This window comes from Benincasa hispida, chromosome 7, assembly GCF_009727055.1.
Source record: "Benincasa hispida cultivar B227 chromosome 7, ASM972705v1, whole genome shotgun sequence".
In the NCBI taxonomy this organism is placed as follows: Eukaryota; Viridiplantae; Streptophyta; class Magnoliopsida; order Cucurbitales; family Cucurbitaceae; genus Benincasa; species Benincasa hispida.
Genome location: NC_052355.1, coordinates 18,704,830 through 18,729,317, shown reverse-complemented (window position 1 = coordinate 18,729,317; position 24,488 = coordinate 18,704,830). Strand labels below are relative to the sequence as shown.

The window sequence follows — 24,488 nt, the reverse complement described above, 5'->3', positions numbered from 1 at the left end:
TGGAGAGAGAGAGAGAATTGGATGTCAATTTATGGATTTGATTTGGTGGTTTGCAGAACATCCCAATAGGAGAGGATTAAACCAGAAAGTAAACTTAAAAAAAACATGAAAGGAGAGAAGAAGAAATAAAAACAAGAAACAATTACAACTTAGAAATAAAAGCTTGAACATGCCTCAATGATCAGAGGGCTTAATCTTAAGTTTGGGAGATGTCATTTCCTCAAGTGGGCAAGCTAAAAATGACTTCAATTATCAACCCTAACCATCCAACAATCTCACACTCTCTCTACTAAAACTATTGAGTTTTATTCAGTCAGGCATTATCACAAACAACAATTGAGAAGTCAAATTAATGTCATTAACATAATCTATAGAAATTGCGAATTTATATAAGAAAAAGTAAAATATACATCATCCGTTGAGTAATTCACACTCCTAATAGAATTTCCCCTTCCCCTTTGGTTCTATCCTTAAAAAAATGTAGCAACCAAAATCAATGAACAAAATGTCATCAACATAATAAACTCATTTTACAAGCTAAATGATGAATTCAAAAGAAATTTGCTTACAAACATGTATATAGTTTACATTGTATCGAAATTTTCACTTACTGCTTTTATCATTTGAAATCAAAGATTATTCAGAATAACCCTGTAAATGGTTTTGTGAAAGAATGTGTATGGAAAGGAAAAAAAAAATTAAACAACAAAAAATGGGGGAATTGAAAAACTAATGATAATCAACAAAAACATCAAAATTCCAACACTGCTCAAACTTAACTCATTCAACGTCGGAGACTTCGAGGTCTACAATCCTCATTCATATCAACGACGTGAAAGAGATCAATATAGACGGAAGAGAAGTTGCAAATGATTAGAGGTTTAAATAATCACCTCTCACAGAAGAGAATGAGATCGACGGACATGGGCACGGCGTGAAGGAGATCAACGGACGAGCGAAGAAGGAGATCGACGGCGTGAAGGAGATCGACGGACACGGACGAGCGACGATGTGAAGGAGGTCGACGGACGAGCGAAGAAGGGTGAAGGACGAGCGACGGTGTGAGCGAGATAGGGTTTGGGCGTAAGAAATCGAGAAGGAGGCGGCAATATAGGGTTTTATTATTTAATAAAATAAGAAAAAAAACATTACACCTTTAATGTCGATTTTAAACCGACATTAAAGCCCATCTTCAATGTCGGTTTAAAACCGATATTAAAGATTCTTTTTAAAAAAAAAACCGACATTATACATCCGATTTCACTTTTTTCAACCGACATTAAAGCCCGAATTTCTTCTAGTGCTTTTGTTAGAGAGATGGTGAGAGAAAAACATGGAATTGATCCCACATTTTCTAGTAACTACCCTAAAATGGGGAGTTAATTTATTTAATTTAAATTAAATTAAATTACATTTATTAATTAAATCATATTTAATTAAATGATCATTTAAATCATATTTAAATGATTTCCTCTCACATAACCTATAGTTTTAATGTGCATCTAATTTACATTAAATTTAACCTAGTTTTGATTTAATCAAGTTAACTAAATTCAAAATTAAATTAAATTAAATTAAATGATTAATTAATCATCCAATTAAATATCACATATTTAATTTAATTTCCCATTTGAATCATATTAAAAAAACACTTCTCTCATTTAACCTATATTTTTAATGTGCATCCAATGTATATTATTTTTAACCTATAGTTTTAATGCACGTCAAATGTACATTATTTTTAACCTAAAGTTTTCAATATAAATCTTATTCATATTAAATTAATATTTGATCTCCTTTCAAATATTACGTTCTCTCATTTATTAATTTTGAATCATATCCAAAATTAATAATAAAGTTTAAAATTAAACTTTATATTAAAATCAACATACATTAAAAAAATTTCAATTATGAATTTGAACATTTCAAATTCAATTTAATGATAAATTACATCAATACTTTTTACAAGCTAGGAATGGGACCTAATGGACCTACAGATCAGAAGCTCCAACGATGTGAGATTAATTGGCTAAACTCATTAACCAAATTAATCAATATTTGTTAACTGTTGGTACACTCCACTAAAGATCCAGAGCTGCACTCTTCTCACTATAGATATGTTTCTGTGTCCACGGATATAGACCAGTAACAGCAAGTTAGTCCTTCACAAGTGTTCGTAACACCAACTTGGTCAAATTACCGTTTTACCCTTGGGTTACATTTACATTTTTAAGTATATATGCTCCTCTAATCAACAACCTGTTTATGGTCCAACAATTAAACAAAAACCCCTTTGGGCCAATGAGAGGGTAAGGTCCTTTGTTCAAGTCCCGGAGACACCACTTAAGGAACACTCATCTACTTTCCCTAAAGTCGGGAAGGAGTTAAATCCATCTTGTATGATTATGTTCCCAACTACCCACTCGGTCTTATCCCAAAAATGGTATATTGAGTCGGCAAACTGGCTACTTTCACCCATACAAATCAAAGGACAATCCCTTATGAACATGAGTTCATAATATACTTAGGAAGAAGACTAAGTTGCCTAGGTCATCCTATTGAAATATAAACCTAACTAGTCAATGGATTTACATTTAGTGGTTACTATTTTGCGGTCTGATCTTGTGCAAACCCATTGCACAGGATACCCCTACTCACGTGTTTCCTACACAAACACGTTCGATCACTACATTTCTATCAAATACGAACTAGGTAATATCCATAGTGTTACCAGGATAAGGTACCTAACTTTATCCCTGTACTAGAAACCCTTTAGGCTATATCTTGAACATTGATTCCTATATGTCTCTACATACAGTTCAAGACTCATAAGACTATTGGGTTTTATGTCCTAAAACTCGTGGTTTGTAAACAATAAAACTTATCTAAAAATTCAATAAGTTGTTATTGAATATATGAATTGCTTATTTCATTTTAGAAATAAATCCAATAAACTAAAAGATCCATGACTATTACATGAGTACTTCAACTTTATGTGGAGACATAAAAGTGGATCAAGTTCGAGTAAATAGTCAAAATGATTTATAGTATATGAATGAAGTTAGGTGCATTATTTTGGTAACACTATTGGATGCGACCCACTCTGTAGTTGTTACAAAGAGTTGTAAAGTGCTATAGACAATGTGATCCCTAATTCGTACATGTTATGACATGAGGAGTGGGGGCATCCTGTGCAATGGGTTTGTAAAAGATCGAACCATGAAATTAGTCACTCTTACTTTCTTACGTTGATTACTGTTTAAGACTGACTATTTCAAATCGATGACTTAGGTAACTTGCCTTAATTCTGAGCCAACTATGAACTCCTGTTTATTCGAGATTATCTCTAGATTTGCATAGGTGAGGGTTGGCTCAACAGCGTTGGCTCAATAAACCTCCATTTTAGGGGTAAGACCGGGTAGATAGCTGGAGACATAGGGTGCAAGATGAAATTTACTCCTACAGGGGTATCGGAGCATCATTTAAGCATTTAATTTGGTTTAATTTTGGTGTGGTGAGTGTTTTTCATGAGATAAGACCCCCACTCTCTCATTGGCCCGAGAGGGACTTGGTTTGAAAAGTTGGAAATCTCCACTTACCTTCACTAAGTAGCTCACTCAAAAACCACTTCTTCTTGATTCAAATCTCCAAGCATGAGTTGCTCCTCATGCTGCTTTCTCCATTGCATGATTGTCCTGCAATAAATAAAGAAGATTGAAATGGAAATTGTGCATGCATCAGTTGAGTTTTTGTTGAAAAACTTGAGTTGAAGAAGGTGTTCTTCAAGAGGGTGTAGCAGTGAGCTTCTTCTCCAAATTCCCTTCATTCAAGCTTATTTTGAGTCCCACAACTCAATCTAAAGCTCCAAGAGAATAGTAGGGAAGATCTTGAGATATTTTTACAAGAAGAATTGGAGAAGATTTGCAGGTGAATTCGAGATTAAAGAGGTTCTACAAAGGTATTACTTGAAACCCTCTTATTATTGTATGAGCATGCTTTATTTATACCCAAAATTGATGAATTAGAATGCTTATTGATCCTTGTTGCTTTCGGTGCATGCTGATATATTCCTAGAATTGGTATCGGAGCATCATTTAAGTATTCAATTTGGTTTAATTTTGGTGTGGTGGATGTTTTTCATGAGATATATGAAAATGTTTTTCATTTAAGTATTCCCAGGTAAGAGTGTTCCGTTTTAGTCCGCTTAAGTACCCCAGCCTAGACAGAACCCGCCTTAGACAAAAAGTCCCTTATAAACAGATTTAATACAATTTTAATCTTTTATGCCAATCAATTTAATCCTATTAAATCGATTTAAAAAGATTAAACTTAGGTTGCTAATCCCGTTAGAACCTTGAACTTAGGTCTATCTCAATCCAATTTTAAAACCCTTTTAAAACATGAGTTCGCCTAAGTCCACATGCAACTCTTTCTTATCGATTTTAGTTCTAATTTCCATTATAACGCTTATAACAGAAACAACCAAAACCATCCACAATGTTAAGCAAACACATACAAGGCATTCATAACGCTTATAAACAAGTCTAAGTGTCATGCTCCATGCATTGTTCATTCATTGTTACTTTTACATAACACTTATACAACCAAGCAATGAACCAAGCAAACATGCTTCATTCACCCTTATACTATAACTCTTATAATATAAAGATGATGCATGAATATGCTTACTGCATGCATAAATATAACTCTTATATTTCATAATGCATGCACATGCTATCTTGTAATTTCATCATGCCAAAAGCTATATTATAACACTTATAATATATGATGCATGAATAATTGCACAACCTAAGGTGGGTTTTAAATCTATATGTCATATACTATGGCATATAAACCAATATACATCTCATGTACATTAAGTAAAAGTTGATGAACCGGGATAATTAGCCTTAAATCCTCAAAAACCAAAGCTAACTATTACAAATAGCAAAGAGTCACCAGTTTAAACAGGCGAACCGGGTCTTGAATCGTCTGGTCGAAATCCGCGTCTCCTTGTTCGTGTACCAAACTCCTTGTGATTGCCCACACGAAAGAGTAAACGCTTTACTCAATCGTTTACCAACGCTTCCTGAGCTAAACGATTGTCTAGCAACGATCATGTATCTTTGACTATGCAATGAAGCATGAGGCACACAATCATGCAGCGCACAATGTGCAACGCAAGCCTTAAGCGATTGACTAAACGACAACGATGTGGTGAAGCAAAATCGTCTAAACGATTGCTGAGTGAGCACCAAAGTATCATATACCACGTGATCATGTAGTCAGTGACTATGCGATGAGGCATGCTAACTACACGATCGTTTAGTATGAACGCATTTTATTAAACGATGAGCATCAAATGCTCAATACGATCGTCTACCTCCAACATCCACGCGATCGAGTAACCAACACTATGCGATAGAGCAAACACTTTACCCAAGCTAAACGATTGTTTAGTAAATGTTATACGATCGCGCAAAACTTTTCTACACGATCGTTTACCTTAGGCTACATGATACGAACAACCTTTGGTCTTCTTCCTCGATGAAAACTGCATCTCCATGCTTTGAAACTTCATCATGAATAACTCAACAAACTCAAACACTTTGAATTACATACTCGATTACTTGTTAATTATGCCCAAAAACGTAGGGGCCCTTAAAAATTAACACTTTGTAAATTCAAAGAAAGATTTAAACAGAGGCAATTATCTCATAAACATTCATCAACATCCATCCACAAATGCATTAACACTTAAATGCAATGTAAAAACCTTAAAACCCACCACGACTATAAAAGAAGTTCAAAACAGAAGTGAAATTTGGAATATCATAACAACTTGGCTCTGATACCAATTGAAGAAAATCAAGCATGAGGATTTCCATGAGCAGCGGAAGGATCATTCCAAATTCCATTTGAAATTGAACATATACAATTACAGTAGAAGAACAGAAACTAATAGGTCATGCACAATAAGAAATCACAACATGCTTAGATAGTACTCAAGGGATAGAGTATGCATACCTTTGAAAAATCATTCTTCAAACTCCCTCGATCAATCTACTAGCATCCATGGCAACACAGAATGGTGCAACACGTTCACCAACACGAAAACAACGAACACAATGATCACGAACTCAACGAACGACCTTTGGCTCCTTAAAACCAATCGAGTTGAGTGAGGACACCACCACAATGGTTACCTTGGTATTCTCGATGTGAGAATCTAGGAGTTGTGGGCTCTGTATGAACTTGGCTTGAGGAAGAGACTGGAGGACAACAATCGTGTAGATGATCGAGCAAGTGGGAGATAGGAAGTTATCTATCGTATAGATGATATGCTCGACCGTGTAGTAAATGGTAACCTATCGTATAGACAATGCCACGCGATCATTTAGCTACGATCAGTTGATGAACTATCATATAGTCAATGTGGACGATCGTTTAGTCTCTCTATAAGCTATCGCTTAGTGAAACATTTTCACTTGACAGCCATGTCTGTGAGAAACTTTCCGAATCAAGTAACTTCTAATTTTAGGAAAACAGTTTTCCTTTTATCTCATGGTTACTGTAACCATAAACTTGTAACGCAAATTTTATTCTTCTTAAGCAATGCGCTGATACAAATATGCGATACTACTTCTAGATATGCGTTATTTATAAATATTCTTGTAGTATGTCTTGCATTGTCACAAGTTTCCTTATGTTGGAACTAAGTGTAATTCCACCGAAAGTTTCTCAGTGTGATTCGAGGTCAAACATAGGGACTGTTTGAGGTTATTGTTGTATATTCGTGGTATATGCAACCAGGTTTTTCAATCTTTAAAGAGTGTTTTGTACAAGTGTATAAAATTACGGTAAAGTAAAAGAAAGCAGTAAAATGTGATAATAAAATAAGTACAGTAAACCTAAGCTAGATGATACAAGATACAAGCTTCATGATACAAGATGCTAGGGTCCAGGCTGGCTGTGAAGGTTATGCAAAGAATAAGGAATGCGGCGGTAAGTCTTATGTACAAACAGAAAGAGAAAGATAACTAACATAAATAACGCAAGTTTCTTAATTGCGTCGAAGTTATAAGTACGGTTCCGCTTTTCTCTTGGTGTACACCTTTCAGTGATCGACCGCGCTCCCACATGTCTGTGGTGAATCAGAGACGAACGTAATAAACGTAAGGTTACTTCCATGTCTGGAAGTACTACTCGTTTTAGTTAACGCATTCTTCTAACCTTCTCTCGATAGATCAGAATGGCATCTTCACTTCTGCTCTCACAGGTGAAGATGTCGTCTAGCATGCTTTAGCTAAATGCAGTTATCTCTTTAACACAAGTTAAGTACTCGTTTAATTCATATTAACTACCAGGGGATTAAGAAGACATCATAGAGAAACTGAATCACGGAGGAACAGAAGTAGACAGAAAATGGAATATGAAAGCAATCGAAACATTTAATATATCTATTAAGCATTTGATACATGGTTTGTGAATGAAGAGATAAAGAAGGTGAAATATAATGATGAAAAGAGATAGAATAGATACAAACAAGCGCCAACGTCTTGGCACCGATTAGGGTGGAGATCTGCTTGCCGGATTGGATGGATCAGATGGATGGATGAGCTTCCCTCTTAGGCTTGCTCAATCGGTAGAGGGATATTATTTCTTCTGTTATGCAATCAGACAGTCAATTTTGCACAACTGTTAGTTGTACACGTGTCTCAATCCTCCGCTTTTGCATTGTTCAGCTGCATCTTTCGATCGAGTGTTCGCATGCGGTGTTTGTTTTTATTACCGCATGCGGTTGAAAGTCAGCTCTGGATCGACTATCACATTTCGCCATCATTGCGTTAATCGTCTCTTCATTGTTAATTGACGGGCGCAATGTGACAGAGATGCGTTGATCAGTTCTTTTTTAGTCTTGAGCGCAAGCGGTGACTTGGTTTCCTGCAAAATAGAGTAAAATCTCCTTTTCTTCCATCTTAAAGATGTTAGTGGGTGTAATTGTGATAATTTATAATTATTGTATTTCGAAGTTAATTTTCATACAATTGACGCATATTTATTCTCTTTTGGCCGCAATATCTAGATAAGGCAGTCTAAATAACTTTTTCTACAAGTTATCATACCCCCAAATTTAGATATATGCTTATCCTCAAGTATATCTTCCACTTAGGCAATCAAGCTTAATTCCTATCCTATATTTTAACTCTAGCACAGGTGGTTCTTCCAGAGATGGCTTAATGCGCTGCGAAGTTCGTTCAGACAACTTGAGTGATTCAAAATTTGCTTCCACATAAATTGCGACGCAGTCCTCCTCCATTATTGCGCCGATTTTACAATTTTCTTCCTCCAGCTCCTTCAGGGGTTCGTGCCAATGTCCTTCCCACAGTTCCTCGATATATTGGTAGTTTTCTATATCACCTGGGTACTTCAACGCATCGAGTACGTTGAATTTTACCTTCTGATCGTCGACCCTGATGGTCAGTTCTCCTGTCTGCACATCGATCAACGAGAAATGGTCGACCTAGGATGATAGGGATTTCTCTATCGGCTTCGTAATCCAATACGACAAAGTCTGCCGGGAAGATAAACTTGTCCACTTGCACAAGAACATCTTCTATCTTGCCCTCAGGAAGCTTTATCGATCTATCGGCCAGCTATGACGTGATCGTGGTTGGTCTTGCTTCGCCGATATCCAGCTTCTTAAAAATTGACAAGGGCATCAAATTTATGCTTGCCCTTAAAACGCACAGCACGTTCCCAACCATCTTCCCTCCTATCGTGCAGGGTAATGTAAAGGTCCCAGGGTCCTTCATTTTAGTGGGGAGGTTGTTTTGAAATAGAGCGTTGCACTCATATGTTAACGCAACTGTTTCATTTTCCCCAATCTTTCTCTTATTGGCGAGAATATCCTTGAGAAACTTTACATAACTCGGCATCTGCTCTAATGCTTCTATCAAGGGAATATTAATGTGTAGCTGTCGAAGAACGTCCAGAAACATCTGAAATTGCTTTCTATCATCTTTCTTTTTCAGCTTGGACGAGAATGGTGGAGGATCCTACTGTATTTCTTGTTCACTTGGTTGTCTGGTAAGTTCTGGTGTTTGCTGTGTATCATTAGCTGGAGGTTGCGCTGATTGAGAATTCAAATATTGAAGAGCTTACTTCTGAACTGGTACTTTTTCCACTATTAGTTAACTGGTCATCATCAACAGTCAAATCTACTGGTGTTGTTGTCGCATCTGGTGCTTTTGGCATAATAGAGGCTGTTGTTTTGCCACTTCTCAATGTCACTGCGTGACATTGTACTTTACCTCGCTACCCCTTTGTTCCTGAATTTTCGTGATGCGTACCAGGTGCTTTCTTCTTTAATTCCCTTGTAAGCTGATCTATCTACTCTTCTAATTCTTTAAGGGAATCAGCTTGCGATTGTCTCAATGCCTCGCTCTTTTCAATGTAATGTTTTAATGATGTCTCTAGAGTCAAGGTGTTGCAAGAGGTATCATATAGGAACGGTTGGTCACAGGGTGGTATACCTTGAGAATTACCTAAGTTACAGTCCAAAGTAATGAAGACCGAAGGGTTGCCTCTACCCTCTTGATAACTGTTCTGATAGAAACTCTGAATCCCCTGGTTGTGATTCCCATCCCAACTTGAAGTTGGGTGATCCCACCAACCAAGGTTATAGATGTTGCCAAATGATTCATCACAGCTAGAATATACGGGTTGTTGATTCCATGGACAGGATTCTACTGGATGTCCCTTTCCATATTGGACGCAATTCATTGCAGCCACGTGAGTCACCGCATTAACTTGTGCTGATCCTTGAGAGAGAGTTCTCTGTTGGTTAGCCACCGTCTGGAGGAGTGAGGTCATTGTGGTCATTTGCTCTACCAGTGTGCTCATTGTATCAGTTGACACATTAACACTTTCTACTCTCTCTTGTTCCCGACCTCTTGCCTCAAGCCCGTTATCAACCCACTCATCAAAATGTCGCAAGATGCGATCCAATATGTTCTTTGCTTCCGTATATGATTTATTCATTAATCCCCCTTCTGCGGAGGCATCGGCAACTGCCTGCGTTGATTGGTTTAAGCCATTGTAAAAGGTTTCCATCAAAATACTATCAGGAATCCCGATGTGCGGATAACTCTTCACTAACTGCCGGAATCACACCCAGGCAATGCTCAAGGTTTCGTAACCCTTTTGTTCGAAATTCAAAACGTCCCTCCTTCTCCTTGCGTTGACGGCTGGAGGGAAGAATCTGTTCATTATCCTATCAACCAACTGTTCCCATTCATTAATTTCATCCGGCTTTAATGCTTGAGCCCACCTCTTGGCTTCATCCCGCAATGTGTACGGGAATAGATATAGCTTAAGCCCTTCTTGAGTTACACCAGGCATGGAGAATGCGTTGCACATGTGTACAAAATTTGTCAGATGAGCATGTGGGTCTTCTCCTTGTAATCCTTCAAATTGTCCCACATTCTGAATCATCTGCAACATAATAGGTTTCATCTCAAAGCTTACATTCCCTTCAATCATAGGTCTTGAAATTCCTGGTGAGAAATTATAAAAATCTGGCACCGCATAATCCCTTATAGGGATATTATGGTCAACAACAAGAAAAACTGAATCTTGCGCTGGTAAATTTCCCATTTGGTTTCCTGCCGGTGCCATATCTTCATTAGCCATACTTCTTCACCAATTACTTTGGCCCTGGTGAACTCTTGCGCGAATAGTACTCTTGATCTCTAGGTCCACTTAGAGTTACTAGATCACTCCAGCACTCACAAGCCGTCAGACTACTCTCCGCGTTGAATAGCCAGTACAAAGAGATTTGTCCTGCAAAATACCAAAAACACACTCAAACAATAAACCGTTAACCATTCCTTGGAAATGGCGCCATAAACTTGTAACCATAAACTTGTAACGCAAATTTTATTCTTCTTAAACAATGCACTGATACAAATATGCGATACTACTTCTAGATATGCGTTATTTATGAATATTCTTGTAGTATGCCTTGCGTTGTCACAAGTTTCCTTACGTTGGAACCAAGTGTAATTCTACTGCAAGTTTCTCGGTGTGATCCGAGGTCGAACACAGGGACTGTTTGAGGTTATTGTGGTATGTTCATGGTATATGCGACCAGGTTTTTCAATCTTTAAAGAGTGTTTTGTACAAGTGTATAAAATTGTGGTAAAGTAAAGGAAAGCAGTAAAATGCGATAATAAAATAAGTACAGTAAACCTAAGCTAGATGATACAAGATACAAGCTTCATGATACAAGATGCTGGGGTCTAGGCTGGCTGTGAAGATTATACAAAGAACAGGGAATGCGGCGGCAAGTCTTATGTATAAACAGAAAGAGAAAGATAACTAACATAAACAGCGCAAGTTTCTTAATTGCGTCGAAGTTATAAGTATGGTTCTGCTTTTCTCTTGGTGTATACCTTTCAGTGATCGACCGCGCTCCCACATGTCTATGGTGAATCAGAGACGAACGTAATAAATGCAAGGTTGCTTCCATGTCTGGAAGTACTACTCGCTTTAGTTAACGCATTCTTCTAACCTTCTCTCGATAGATCAGAATGGCATCTTCACTTCTACTCTCACAGTTGAAGATGTCGTCTAGCATGCTTTAGCTAAACGCAGTTATCTCTTTAATACAAGTTAAGTACTCGTTTAATTCATATTAACTACTAGGGGATTAAGAAGACATTGAATCACGGAGGAACGGAAGTAGACAGAAAATGGAATATGAAAGCAATCGAAACATTTAATATATCTATTAAGTATTTGATACATGGTTTGTGAATGAAGAGATAAAGAAGGTGAAATACAATGATGAAAAGAGATAGAACAGATACAAACAAGCGCCAACGTCTTGGCACCGATTAGGGTGGAGATCTGCTTGTCGGATTGGATGGATCAGATGGATGGATGAGCTTCCCTCTCAAGCTTGCTTAACCGGTAGCAGGGTTCTCAGCACAGAGCTTCTCGGCGGGTATTCGGCAGAATAAAACTGAGACTCACCTCTCGGCCTTGTCTCGTCTCCTTTCTGGATTTCTTCAGTTAAGCACTCAGCTCAGCCTTTTCTCTCGACACTTTAACAATAATTAGCCCCGTATCTAGTAGCATATTTTTTCTTTGAAATCTATGGGGTATTTATAGGTGAGGATCTTTGATTCCGGCCTTGTGGTCTCCACTTGCTGTTATGGAAATTCTGAAGATGGAGGGATATTATTCCTTCTGTTATGCAATTAGACCGTCAATTCTGCACAACCGTTAGTTGTACACGTGTCTCAATCCTCCGCTTTTGCGTTGTTCAGTTACATCTTTCGATCGAGTGTTCTCATGCGGTGTTTGTTTTTATTACCGCATGCAGTTGAAAGTCATCTCTGGATCAACAATCGCATTGCGCCGTCGTTGTGTTAATCGTCTCTTCATTGTTGATTGACGGGCGCAATGTGACAGAGATGCGTTGATCAGTTCTTCTTGAGCCTTGAGTGCAAGCGGTGACTTGGTTTCCTGCAAAACAGAGTAAAATCTCTTTTTCTTCCATCGTAAAGATGTTAGTGGGTGTAATTGCGATAATTTTAAAATTATTGTATTTTGAAGCTAATTTCCATACAATTGATGCATATTTATTCTATTTTGGCCGCAATATCTAGATAAGGCAGTCTTAAATAACTTGTATTTCTACAAGTTATCAGTTACCATAAAACTACCAATAACCTCCCACTCAATTGGTTATTAGAGAAAAAGAGATAATTATCAAATAATTAATATTATTATAAATAAATATGATAACCAACTTACCATATCATATTTATAACCTATAGTTTTAATATTTCATCTCATGAAACTTACAAACCATAGTTCTTTTTCTATTTTATGGTATTTCATGTAAATCATATTTACATTAGTCCTCCACTTGATGTATCTCATACACCACACCAATTATATCATATACAATTTAATTTCATCTTGTTAATTTGAACACTTTAAATTAACCCCAAGAATTGATTCTCAACTTGAATCCATTGAGCTACCAAGGGGACCTTATTGACCTATACCTTGAAACTGCAACCGTACGTGAATAAATGACTAAACTCTTTAGTCACGGGATCCACCATCTGTTAACTGTCGGACACTCCACTAAAGACCGACAGCTACACTCTCCTCACTACAGATATATTTCTGTGTCCATATCAACCAATCAATAGTGTGATAACTCTTTACAAATCTCTCATAAGTACAGCTAGGCCAATTTACCGTTATGCCCCTATAATTACATCTAACTTCTTAAGTATCACTGATTCTTCTAATGAACATTAGTCATAGTCTTACTATGACTGAGTCCTCTCTTCCAAAGAGAGATTGTGGCCACTATGTTCAAGACCCGTAATCAACCCTTAAAGGAGCAATCCATCTACTTATCCTTGCTTCGGGGAAGGAGTGAATTTCATCTTGTGTAACTGAGTTCCCAACTCCCTAATCAAATAAATCCCCAAAAAGGTAGGCTTGTTGAGTTGGAAATCTGGTCACTCTCACCCATACTAATCAAAGGACCACTTTCAAAGGCAGGAGTTCCCAAAACACTCAGGATTGAGGTCATGTCACATATGATCGTTAAAGTGAGATGTAAGTCTCAAGTATCAACGGCGTTATATAAAGAGACAAATCATCTCATGGTCGATCTTATACAAAATCTTTGTATAGGACACTCTCGCTCGCATGTCTCCACATGAATGGTCAGGATCATACTATATGTAGTATTTCACAACACTTGTAAACCTCTACAAAGCGGGTCGTATCAGTAGTGTCACCAGGATAAGGTATCCCTCATATATCCTTATACTACAGACCTTTTAGGTTATTAATTAAGGTATGATCCACTTGTATATCTCATATACATGCTTAAATTTACATACAATAACCACAAATCTTTGTTCATTGGATATGAGTAAATGTAAAATAAAATAACTCTTATTTTATTCATAACAATGTGTACAATGTTTACAAATACGAGACTCCGGGAGACTTAGGACACCAATCCCAACACGCTTACTGTCTCCACATGAACAATTATGATCTGATCATCTATAGCACTTTACAACAATTGTATAACATCTACAAAGCGAGTCACATTCATAGTGTCACCAAGATAAGGTATCCAACCCTATCCATCTACTATAGACTATTTAGGATATCACTTAAACATGATCCACTTGTATGTCTTCACATACATGTCTAAGTTTCATAAAATAACCTTGGATCTTAGTATATTAGATTGAATTAATGCAGTTAAAACGTCAATAAAATGCCTCTTATTTTATTAAATATGTGATTTGTATTTACAAACTACAAGACATATGAGATTTAGGACATCAACTCCAATAATGTGGATGGTTCCTTTTTATCCATCTATCTTAAGGAGGAGCTCAAGGGTAAAAGAGTTTGCACTCTGACTATTGACCAAGAGCTGTGGGATTCTGAGTTGGTGATGGAGTCTTTTATCCCCTTAGATGCAAAACATTATTCTCAATACACTGATTAGGAATGTGGGACCAAAAGACAAGATTATTTGGGCTAGGGATCCTAAAGAAGTTTTCTCAGTGAAGAGCACTTATCATCTAGCCGTCAAAATCGGGGAGAAGGCGAAGGCTTCTAGGTCGGAGTGTGAGCAGAACAAAGGCTTTTAGAGTTTTATGTGGAAATGCCACATTCCTCCAAGGGCTAAAATTACTGTATGGAAATTGCTTAATGATGATATCCCTACTATGAGTAATGTTTGCAAAAAAGGGATCAAAGCTAATCCACTTTGTTTTTTTTTTGCAGAAGTCATGTGAAGTTCGTGGGCCATGTCACTTGAGGATGTAAGTTCGCTAAAAAAGTTTAAGATCTTTTCCTCCCCCACTCACTTGATGTGTTTGTCTTTTACAGGGATTGTTGAAGCCCTTTGTTATATTGGGAGTGGTTGCAGTCAAACTTCAATGATTCCGAGCTCGATGTTGTGGCTATTATTCTTTTTGGAGTTATTGCAACCAATAGAATGCATCAAGGAACAATTTTGACATCCAAATGATTGTGAGAATGATCCAAAAGCATGTTGATGAGCTGTATAATGTCCCAGTTAGTAGGGGAGCCCGTCGAGTCACATTCCATGGCGTTCCTCAGAGGTTAATTGTTGGAAAATGAATACTGATGCGTTGTGGAGGTCTTTTGCTGGCGTTGGTGGGGTGGGGTTGAATGGGTGATGCACAACTTAGTTGGATCTTTTATGGCTACTGGTGGTGCAAAAGTTAAAGATCCTTGGCCTATAAAGAGTCTGGAAACTTTAGCTATCATTGAAGGCTTGTCTCAGTGTTCTAAATTTTGAAGGCTCTCGGATCACCCTCTTTTTTGTGTGGAGTTTGACTCCATGGATGTTATTCGAGCTGTGAATGATGATGGTATTGACTTGTCGGAATTTTGATATTTGATTTTGGAGATCGGGGTACTGACTGCTGAGTTCAAGATCTCTTCCTGTCTGAAAGACCCTAGATCGGGAAATCGTGTGCGAACAAGTTAGCTCAGGTGACTATTAGGCATGGTGATTTTGTTCTCTCTTTTGTTCAAAGTCCCTTTTCTAGCTCTGAAGAGGGTGGTTTGTCTAGTTTCAGTAACTATCCCCCTTGGCTTTCCTCTGTGTCAAAGGAGGAGGTAGATTCTTATATTTGTTTGGCTGGTTGATTGCATACTTCTATTCTATTAAAAAAAAGTACTTAACCATTACATGCTTATATTGTTTTTATCATCAAGAGTCCAAAAAAAGAACAAAAATTTTCCAAAAGGGTTCATATTTCCAAACCAAAACTTCAAAATGGTCATATTTGCCAATTTCCCTATTCAAATGAGTGCTTCAATTTTGTAAAATTAAATTAAAACTATAAATTTTTAATCAAAACAAATCAACTTGAGTGGACTAAAAAAACTTGCCAATGTCATTTTTATGGTCAAAAGAAAAATTAGAAAAGAGAATGACATCTAAAGTCAACCAGAGTGTAACTCAACTGGTATAATGTTTGTACCATCGACCTCAAGGTTCGATTCTCCCACCTCATAGTCACTTCAAGGTTTGAGGTTCGATTCTCCCCCATTGTACTTTAATTACAATACCTTTCCAACAAGAAATAATTGAAAATTTTTCTTTTTTAAAATTTTAATCAATTAAAATCAGTAAAAAAAATCAAACGGTTGGAGATGTTTTGGAAAAAAATGCAAAGGAAAAAAAATATATTTTTGCCACTATACTTTTTTAATAAATACTCTTCATCTTCTTTTTTTTTTTCCATTTTTATTATATTATTTATAAAAAAAAGGAAGAGAACATGAAAAAGGAAGGGGAAAAAAAGAAACAAAAAACAAAAAACAAAACTAGAGCCGATCGTTTTCTTCTCTCTGCCCCTTTTTCAATTTCTATTTTCCTCTAATTCGCCTCTCTCCCATTGACATTCAGCCCCAGATCGGTCAGCCACCGTATGTCGGCCACCCGCCGCCGCACCAACACCACTCCGCCGTCGATCGTCGGCACACCTCTCTATCAACTATCTTTCTCCTTCTCTTATCTCGCTCTCTACTCTAACCACACTCCGCTAGCTGCCATTTGCACAATGCTTCCATCTCGAGGTTTATCGTCGTGATCAAAATTTTTTTTTTCCCTCTCTATTTCGACATTGAGCAAATTTGGAACAAGAGAAATTTCAATTTGAAATCAATCTTGCCGAATCCATCCGAACCATTTTGATTTTGAAAACCCTAATTTTCTTTAGAAATGATTTCAAATCCATTTGAAATCCTTCCAAATTCAGTGGTTTCAAACAGGGGGTAGTTGTTAATTTTCTCCTTCCGGAAGGTTTTTAACTAGCAATAGTAAATAATGGGTCTGTCGACTGCTACTACTGCTGTTTCTGAGGCCATTCAACTCTGTGTATTTGATTCAAGGAGAGGACAACAGGAGGGGCAAGAACTGGATAAGATATTGTTTTTCTATCCAGCTGACTTACCCTTTACCAAACAATTGTATATTATTGGGCTCAGTGAAGGACTCATCACATTTACAAGGTCAGTACCATTCTTTGTTCTTTTTCTTTATATATATATAAAAACAGGTATCCATCTTGTAGTATTTGAAGAGCAAATATAAGAAATAAGAATGACAGAAATCGCTCAAAAAAAAAAAAAAAAGGGTTCGGAACTAGTTCTGAAAACTTCAATGCATCTACATTTTCTTGTCTGTTGTTGGTAGTTAAATGAAAGATGAAAACTTCATGCAGAACATTTTCCCCAGAGGCAGCTTGTGAGGTCATTGAAGCAGAGAAGCACTCTCATGTATTTTTTGAGGCTGAGCAAGATATATGGATGGTTTTGGTACAGTTTTGTTCTAAATAATATATCAGTAAATGGCAGTAGTATTATTTTGTGTACAGATCATTACATTCAAATGGTTACATATTTTATGTTTTATCATCCATGCAAGTAACATGCTAGCCTGTTGTCACTTAGATGGAAACATTGTTGATCTGGTTCAATAATTTACTTACACTTTGCTTTAAATTGTTGATTATCGACTGCTTCATTTTGGTTTTTTCCCCCTTACGGCTAATCTTACTTGTTATGTCCTGAAATTCATATAATTAATAATATCCAGTGTATTATCCTAGAATTCTGAGTTACTTCCAGGCATTAGAGTTTTGTTTATATTGCTTTCGATTATTTATGGTGACATCTCTGTTTGTGTTTACATATGTTTAGATTATTTATGCTAGCCTGGTGTCACTTAGATGGAAACATTGTTGATCTGGTTCAATAATTTACATACACTTTGCTTTAAATCGTTGAATATTGACTGCTTTATTTTGGTTTTTTTCCCTTCCTCTAGGCTAATCTTACTTGTTAAATGTCCGTAAATTCATATAATTAATAATATCCATTGTATTATCCTAGAATTATGAGTTACTTCCAGGCATTAGAGTTTTGTTTATATTATATTCGATTATTTATAATGACATCTCTTTTTGTGTTTACATATGTTTAGATTAAATGCTCATATCTACTCCAGGCTTCTTAGGGTAGAAGAAAGTCCAATATGGTAGAATTAAAGGCTTACCACTTATCAATTTTCTTTATGAGAAAAAAAAATCACATACCATTTTTCTTTGGTCTCTTTTGTTTCAATCACTTATGTTAGTTGGAAATGACCTGTGAATTGTTTCCAGTCATGCTTTTTGTAGTTCTCTAGCGTTTCCAATCATCTAAAAGATGCATTCTTAAACTTTGATTGCTTGTATTTCTAATTAATTATCTATGTTTGGTTAGGTAGTGGAGAAAAACAAGGAGTTAGAAGCAATTTGGCGGATTGATGCATTGCAGAAGCTTCTTAAGGAAATCCACTCTCTTTTTATAATGTTTCACGGATCTATAAGATTATTACTTGAGAAAGAACCCACCGGAGAAGTTTCCCGATCACATTTGTATTCCTTCATCATGGATTATCTGAATGGTAAGTCATTTACAGCCACTTTTCATCTAAAATGTTATCCATGAAGTCAAGTATTTATTACTTTTGTTTCAAAACATTTCATTGGAAGTTACTAATTGTCAGCATGTCAAAAGCGGTCTGCATTGGATAGGTGCTGCTGTGGTAATATTGAAGTTGCTGAATGTCAAGATTGGGATTGAAATTACTGTATCTCATGCCTAACTCCTTACTTCTCTTTCGAGGCAGATTTTCTTGTTGGGAAGAAATTGCATTTACCATCATTTGTAGACTGTTTAAAGGAACGTGGAACTATACAGATGCTGACCATCGGACGAGATGCTGCCCTTGAAGTTCAGGTTTGTCCTTGTAAACAAAACTTCAAGAACTTGTATGTGTGTCATGCACTTAAAAAAACAGAAATCTTTTTCTTGGGTTACTTTTTTAATATCTTTATGCTCACTTAGAGGTCTAGAGCTTTAAGGCTCTATATCAACCTGTCTTTAAAATCTAAATAGAAATCTTTGACAATAAATTAGAATTTGAAGAACTCTTGCTTGACTTGATGAAGAAACAATTTGGTTTCCATGCTACCCTGCTCTAATAAAGAAAGTAGCGAAGAGTTGGAGCTTTGTTGACATTTTTATTTCTGTTCATTGGAGTTAATTGAATTTTATACTTATTGCAGGCACTTGTTAGAACACTTGAATCTTGCATTGGAAACGCATCATGCCACTCTCTGATTTTATTTCAGGACCTGCTGGTGTCTACGACGCTTTCTCCTGTATGGTTTGATCTTGAAGAAGTTGATGTTCATCTTAATTTGTTATATTTTTCTTTTTTTTAAAAAAAAAAAGCTGAAATACATGGGATGCTAAAAACCAAATACATATCCATAGATGGATTTCTATTTTAAAATATAATATGGGTCATTCAAAATTTTAAAGTAGTTGGTTACAACCTCTTTTTCAGGATGACACTACAAGTTTATTTTCCTATGCTGTTTTGAGATTGACTCCTCGTGTCATAGCTTCTGGCGCAAGTTCTTGGTCCTATTTAATCAGAGGAAATGTTGCATCTCATGTTGCCCAACATGGTGGAAATATTGGTAACCGTGTGATACGACCCTTGCAGCATGGAAAATGGTTAAAAGGAAAGGATGGTTTTCTAGAAACTGATATTTGGGGTATGGAGGCAAGTGGCTGGGTTGGTTCCACCTCAAAAGTCTGGCTTTCTCAAACGGAGGAGCAAATGTATCTGTATGCACATCAGCATAAAAGTCTGACTCTCATTCTTCTTGTTCCTGTTTCCTCAATACCTAATGGGGAACAAGGTGTTTCAATCGTCAGGCAGTATATTCTTGAAAATGTTAGTTGTTTATCTCTTTTAATGGAATTGATCATTTGCTATCATATAATTTCTTGATTTAAAATGGTGATTTTATGTCCAAGCGTTAGAGGTTGGACAGATTGGAAGGGAAGAATTAGAAGAGTAGGACAAGAGGAGAAGAAATATCATCTATTTTACGGTGGGAGAAGATTGTAAAATTGTACTAGAAATAGAAACATTAAAGGAAGAGATGAGAAAAGGGGGGAAATATAGGTTCCAATATTTATCGATTCTCAATTATCATCTCAGTTGTCTCTTATTGGAGCCTGTACCATGTTTAGTAAACTTAGAAGAATAAAATTTACCACAATAAATGTAAAAAAAATATAGTAACCGATACCATTTCTAATAAAGTCATTCTAATATTCATATTGCAAATGATTAATATCCTAGTTTGAATACTCTTGGTGATTCTTTTAAATGTCTATTAAACTTATTTATGAATCTTTTAATTCCTTCCACTCCTTGGATTAATTTCCTGCTATCTTCTAGGCTTCCCTGAAGATCATGAAAGTTGAAGAAAAATTGTCAAAGGGCTGGGGCGGGGAAAATGCTTATCATGTTGGTGGGTATCGATATTTACTGGTAGATGGTGATAGACAAATATCCAGGGCTTCACCTCCAGGAAAAGTTACCACCCTCTCGAAGGTAAAGTGTTCTTTGACAATAACTACAAAACAAGCTTTGTTTTAAAATATCGAAATATATATCAGAAAAAGTGTCCCTAGTCAAATGAGTTACAAAAAGGTGTCTCCTTTTGGCAGAAGTGAGAATAATTACAAGAAGTTTCAGAATGCCTTGTATTCTTTCATTTCCTTATGAAAGGGCACTCCAAGAAGAGGCTAGATGTAGAACGATATCTCATATCCATTGAATTGTAGTTTTCATCCATTATTTCTAAACATCTATCGACTTCCTTAAACAATGGACATTTTTTTATGAACAATGGACATTTATTGAACTGAAAAATACTGGAGTGCTCTAGCCACGAATATGAAGTGCGGTGGAGGAAAATATGGTCCACATCTTCGCCACACTTTACACGTTACACCAATTTAGAGATAGGCATAAGGAGTTGTATTAACTATATCATAAGCATTTAGCCCCCTAAAGTAAAGGGGTTCTAAAGAAAGTTCTTACTTTTTTAACCCATTCAGCTTGAATAGAGATTTACAAGAAAATTGGCCATGTCTTTCTTCCTACTTTTACTCCAAGTCAGTATGTATCTATATCTATATATATTTGTATATTTATTTTTTACCAATCATTAAAGCCCTATTTGATAATGTTTTTGTTTTTAGTTGTCTGTTTCGGAAATTTATAGTCATTTCTTGTGGTTTTCATATTTCTTAGATAAACATATGAATTAGTGAGATTCTAAAATTATAAATGTCCTTTTATTTTTTTTCATTTTTTAATGCTTGACATGGTTTTTAGAAATGTTGGTAGAAAGTGGATGACCAAACAAGAAAAACTTAGGCATGGAAGTAGTGTTTATGAGCATAATTTTCAAAATCGAATGGTTACCAAATGGGGCTTAAATATTACAATTTACCAGAATCTTTACTTGTCATGAGTCAACTTGAACTTGTTTCCAAGTCATGCATTGAGGATTGAGATTTCTCATTTGAGTTTTGTATTATAGGAATCTTTACTTGCCATGAGCAAACTTAGAGAAAAGGTTGATATGGAGAAGAGTCGTGCAAAACACGATAGCGATGGTGAGGGGAAGGAACTGGAAGTAACTATCAGAGCAAAAAATAATGCCTGGGTTATTTCTCGATTAACAAGAGGGAAAGAGCTTTATATGGTTCTGGAGAAAGCCAATGAAACCCTGCTCTATGCCTCTGATATGGTGGAGAAATTCAGCAACAGGTATTATTCATTTTTTTGTTTTACTTTTCAGCATGGATGGCTCTAAATACTCGATAGTAATAGTCATGTGCAGACTAGAAAACTTGCACATCAACTAATCTAATAGGCCATTTTTTCGGCCAAAGTATTGCCAAGAAAGTAATTACATAAGAGTTGACATAGCCTACACCAAGAAAAGCTTTGAAGAAAGGAGGATATCCTAAGCCAAGCACAGGCAGTAAGTAGGTCTCAAAGAGTCATGAAGTTGGATCAAGAAATACGGGCCGAAAGCCAGTCGGTAAAGGGTTAGGAATCAAGTAGAACTAGTTATTGAATTCAAAGAGTACCTGAAGGTATTGCAACCTAATAATCTCCCTCCCACTCTCAAGAGAAGATTTTGATAGATCTCAAATGCCTCGAGTGACAAAAGTATACGAGATAAGGAATCGTGCTAAGGAGAGGATAAATAATGAGAGGGTTAAGAATAATTAAGCAATTAAATAGGAAGTGGGCCCTAGGAATATTGTTAGTTAAGAAGGGCCCATGGGGAGGGGAGTGAGTATATGTAAGGCTCGAGCCCATGGGGAGGGGCATCAGAAATCATTTTGGTTGTGAATATCTCGTCAGATTTAGGGAGAGATAATGGAACTCTCAAATTCTCCTTCTGCTGTTGATAAATAAAATTGATTAAGGCTGAGGCCTATCATATTTCCACAACACTAACTTCAAAAGCAAGATAACCCCACTATCCATACGTACAACTACATATACTCCTATTAGTCTGTGGTCCCACTAGATGATGCCTCTCCTCTAATGTCTTTCCTTTTCTACCCTTCCTCTCATACATGTGTATAATTGGTGGCCTAACATAAAGCTCACATTCTCGACACCTCTTGTCCTATCGTGAGTGATTTCTCGTATGTGTAAAGATAGGTAGACTGCCTCGTCCCTTTCCTCAAGGTGGTGGATCGAATTCTAATCATGTCATTAGAGAAGATTTAGGTTGTTTCCTCAATCGGTTTGCAAACCTTACAACTATCACTTACTAGTCGTGGGTCATTTTCAGTCTTCTACGGAGCTTTCAAGTTGAAAGCTACGACAAAGTGGACATTTTCCAAAACCTTTCATCTTTTTCTCCAAACTGATAGTTTTTTTCCCTATTTGTGCTCAACAGGTACTGCAATGGAGCATTCTCCTTGGATTAGAGGGACATCCTTCCATTGTCGTCGTGTATACGAAGTTGTAAAATAAAGAGCAGAGGTTAGACGGATGTGCACAGTTTTCTAGTTTTTGCTGCTTCATTATCGTAATCTTCCTTGTATAAATTTCTATAAAACAATAAGGTGAATCCTCTCTCATTTTCTGTAGAAGGGACGGAAAAAGTAATAATAATATGCATATATAGAGGCCTTCAACCATGGGGAGAAAGAACAGCTAAGTTACTAAAAAAGCCTGCATTTAGTCCTATTCATTTATTATAGGAACAATTTGAAACATGAGTTTCTTCCCCTTTTGGGGAATTTTCTAAAGAAACTTGTTGACCTTTTTTTTTTAATACTGAAACATTGTGAAGGATGTAATGGAAAACTCTGTGATGCCATAAGATTCTGACTTAGTGTTTGGTATGGCAGCATGAAAATGAGAAGTACCATTGAAGAGGTTGAGAAGTTGGAAATGGAATGGTTAGATTTAGAAGGCACATTAGTAGGTTTCATTTATTTCAGAATGAAGGATTGCATTATACTATGTGCCAGTTTCCATATGATTTTTAGGTGATGTGATGAGCAAGTAGATGTCATTGTTTGGGAAGAGATTTCATTCTGAAATGATTAGAATTTGGGAAAACATCCCTTTTTAGCCCCCAAATTTCAATTTGAACTCTGAAATAATAACAGTATGAGTTTAATTTATACCCTTTATTATGTTATTTATTTTTATTTTTATTATTTATTTTGTATGATCTTGGATTATTTATATCATTGTTATCATTTTTGTTTTATTATTATTATTATCATTATATTTTGTTTATTATATTCTATATTATTATATTTATTTATTTTGTTGAGCCACCCTTGTTCCCACTGCTTCTCTTTTCTTCGTTCTTCTTCCGCCTCACCCCCCTGTAATCCACATAACCTACTCCCTAAAAAGCTCAATCCTCAACTATGGATCGGATGTTTATGGATTGGATTGAATTACCTTTAGACCCAACCAAATAGTTTGAGTTGTAAGTTTCTTCAACTTAAATAAACTCTTATTAAATAATGGATGGAATGCAACTCGACTATAAAACATTTGGGTTGGATTGGTTTGGGATGTTTGCGTCAATTATTTAAGTTTTCTCTAAAAATACGAAGCATGTTAATATGTGAAAAGTTTATTTAATTATCTTCTTGTATTGAAAATTTTCAAGTACTGAAAAATTGTTTTTAGGAGTTGGAATATAAATTATCTAAAAAATAATGAAATAATATATATATATAAGTTTGGATGAGATACCTTTTAAAATTAAATTTTTTTTCGAGGGTTTTTAAACAAAATTAACTATAAGGACTAATAGTTATATCTAGGCTAAAATATTAACTTGATGGTAAGGAATCCCTTTACTTGGAAACGGTTCGTTTTGTTTTTTGTTTTGTTTTTTGTTTTTTTTTGTTTTTTAATTATTGGACATTTTTTATAATAAAATTAAGCATTTTAAACAAGTGTTGTACGGTGC

General features: G+C 36.1%; 1 protein-coding gene across 3 annotated transcripts; it reads left to right on the top strand.

The window, feature by feature from the left end:
- Window positions 1-16,377: 16,377 nt before the first annotated feature.
- Window positions 16,378-23,515, top strand: LOC120081718 (vacuolar fusion protein CCZ1 homolog B-like). 3 transcript variants are annotated; one of them, XM_039036814.1, is made up of 10 exons: window positions 16,378-17,112; window positions 17,325-17,418; window positions 18,367-18,550; window positions 18,653-18,691; window positions 18,776-18,885; window positions 19,215-19,310; window positions 19,499-19,894; window positions 20,408-20,563; window positions 21,561-21,790; window positions 22,944-23,399. In XM_039036814.1, exons 1-10 carry the CDS (start codon window positions 16,928-16,930, stop codon window positions 22,972-22,974), a joined length of 1,521 nt encoding a protein of 506 aa, XP_038892742.1. In that variant the 5' UTR covers window positions 16,378-16,927; the 3' UTR covers window positions 22,975-23,399. The 3 variants fall into 3 exon arrangements, 2 of the variants coding, with proteins under 2 accessions (XP_038892742.1, XP_038892741.1); XR_005482938.1 differs by lacking the exon at window positions 18,653-18,691 and having other exon boundaries at window positions 16,379-17,112; window positions 22,944-23,029; window positions 23,138-23,515; XM_039036813.1 differs by lacking the exon at window positions 18,653-18,691 and having other exon boundaries at window positions 16,380-17,112.
- Window positions 23,516-24,488: the final 973 nt, after the last annotated feature.

Bases quoted from the DNA above. Each gene is read 5' to 3' on its own strand.
- LOC120081718 (XM_039036814.1), top strand. From the start codon at position 16,928: ATGGGTCTGTCGACTGCTACTACTGCTGTTTCTGAGGCCATTCAACTC. The intron at 19,311-19,498 runs GTATGGTTTGAT...CCTCTTTTTCAG, and splicing joins TGTCTACGACGCTTTCTCCT to GATGACACTACAAGTTTATT. The intron at 20,564-21,560 runs GTAAAGTGTTCT...TTTGTATTATAG, and splicing joins AAGTTACCACCCTCTCGAAG to GAATCTTTACTTGCCATGAG.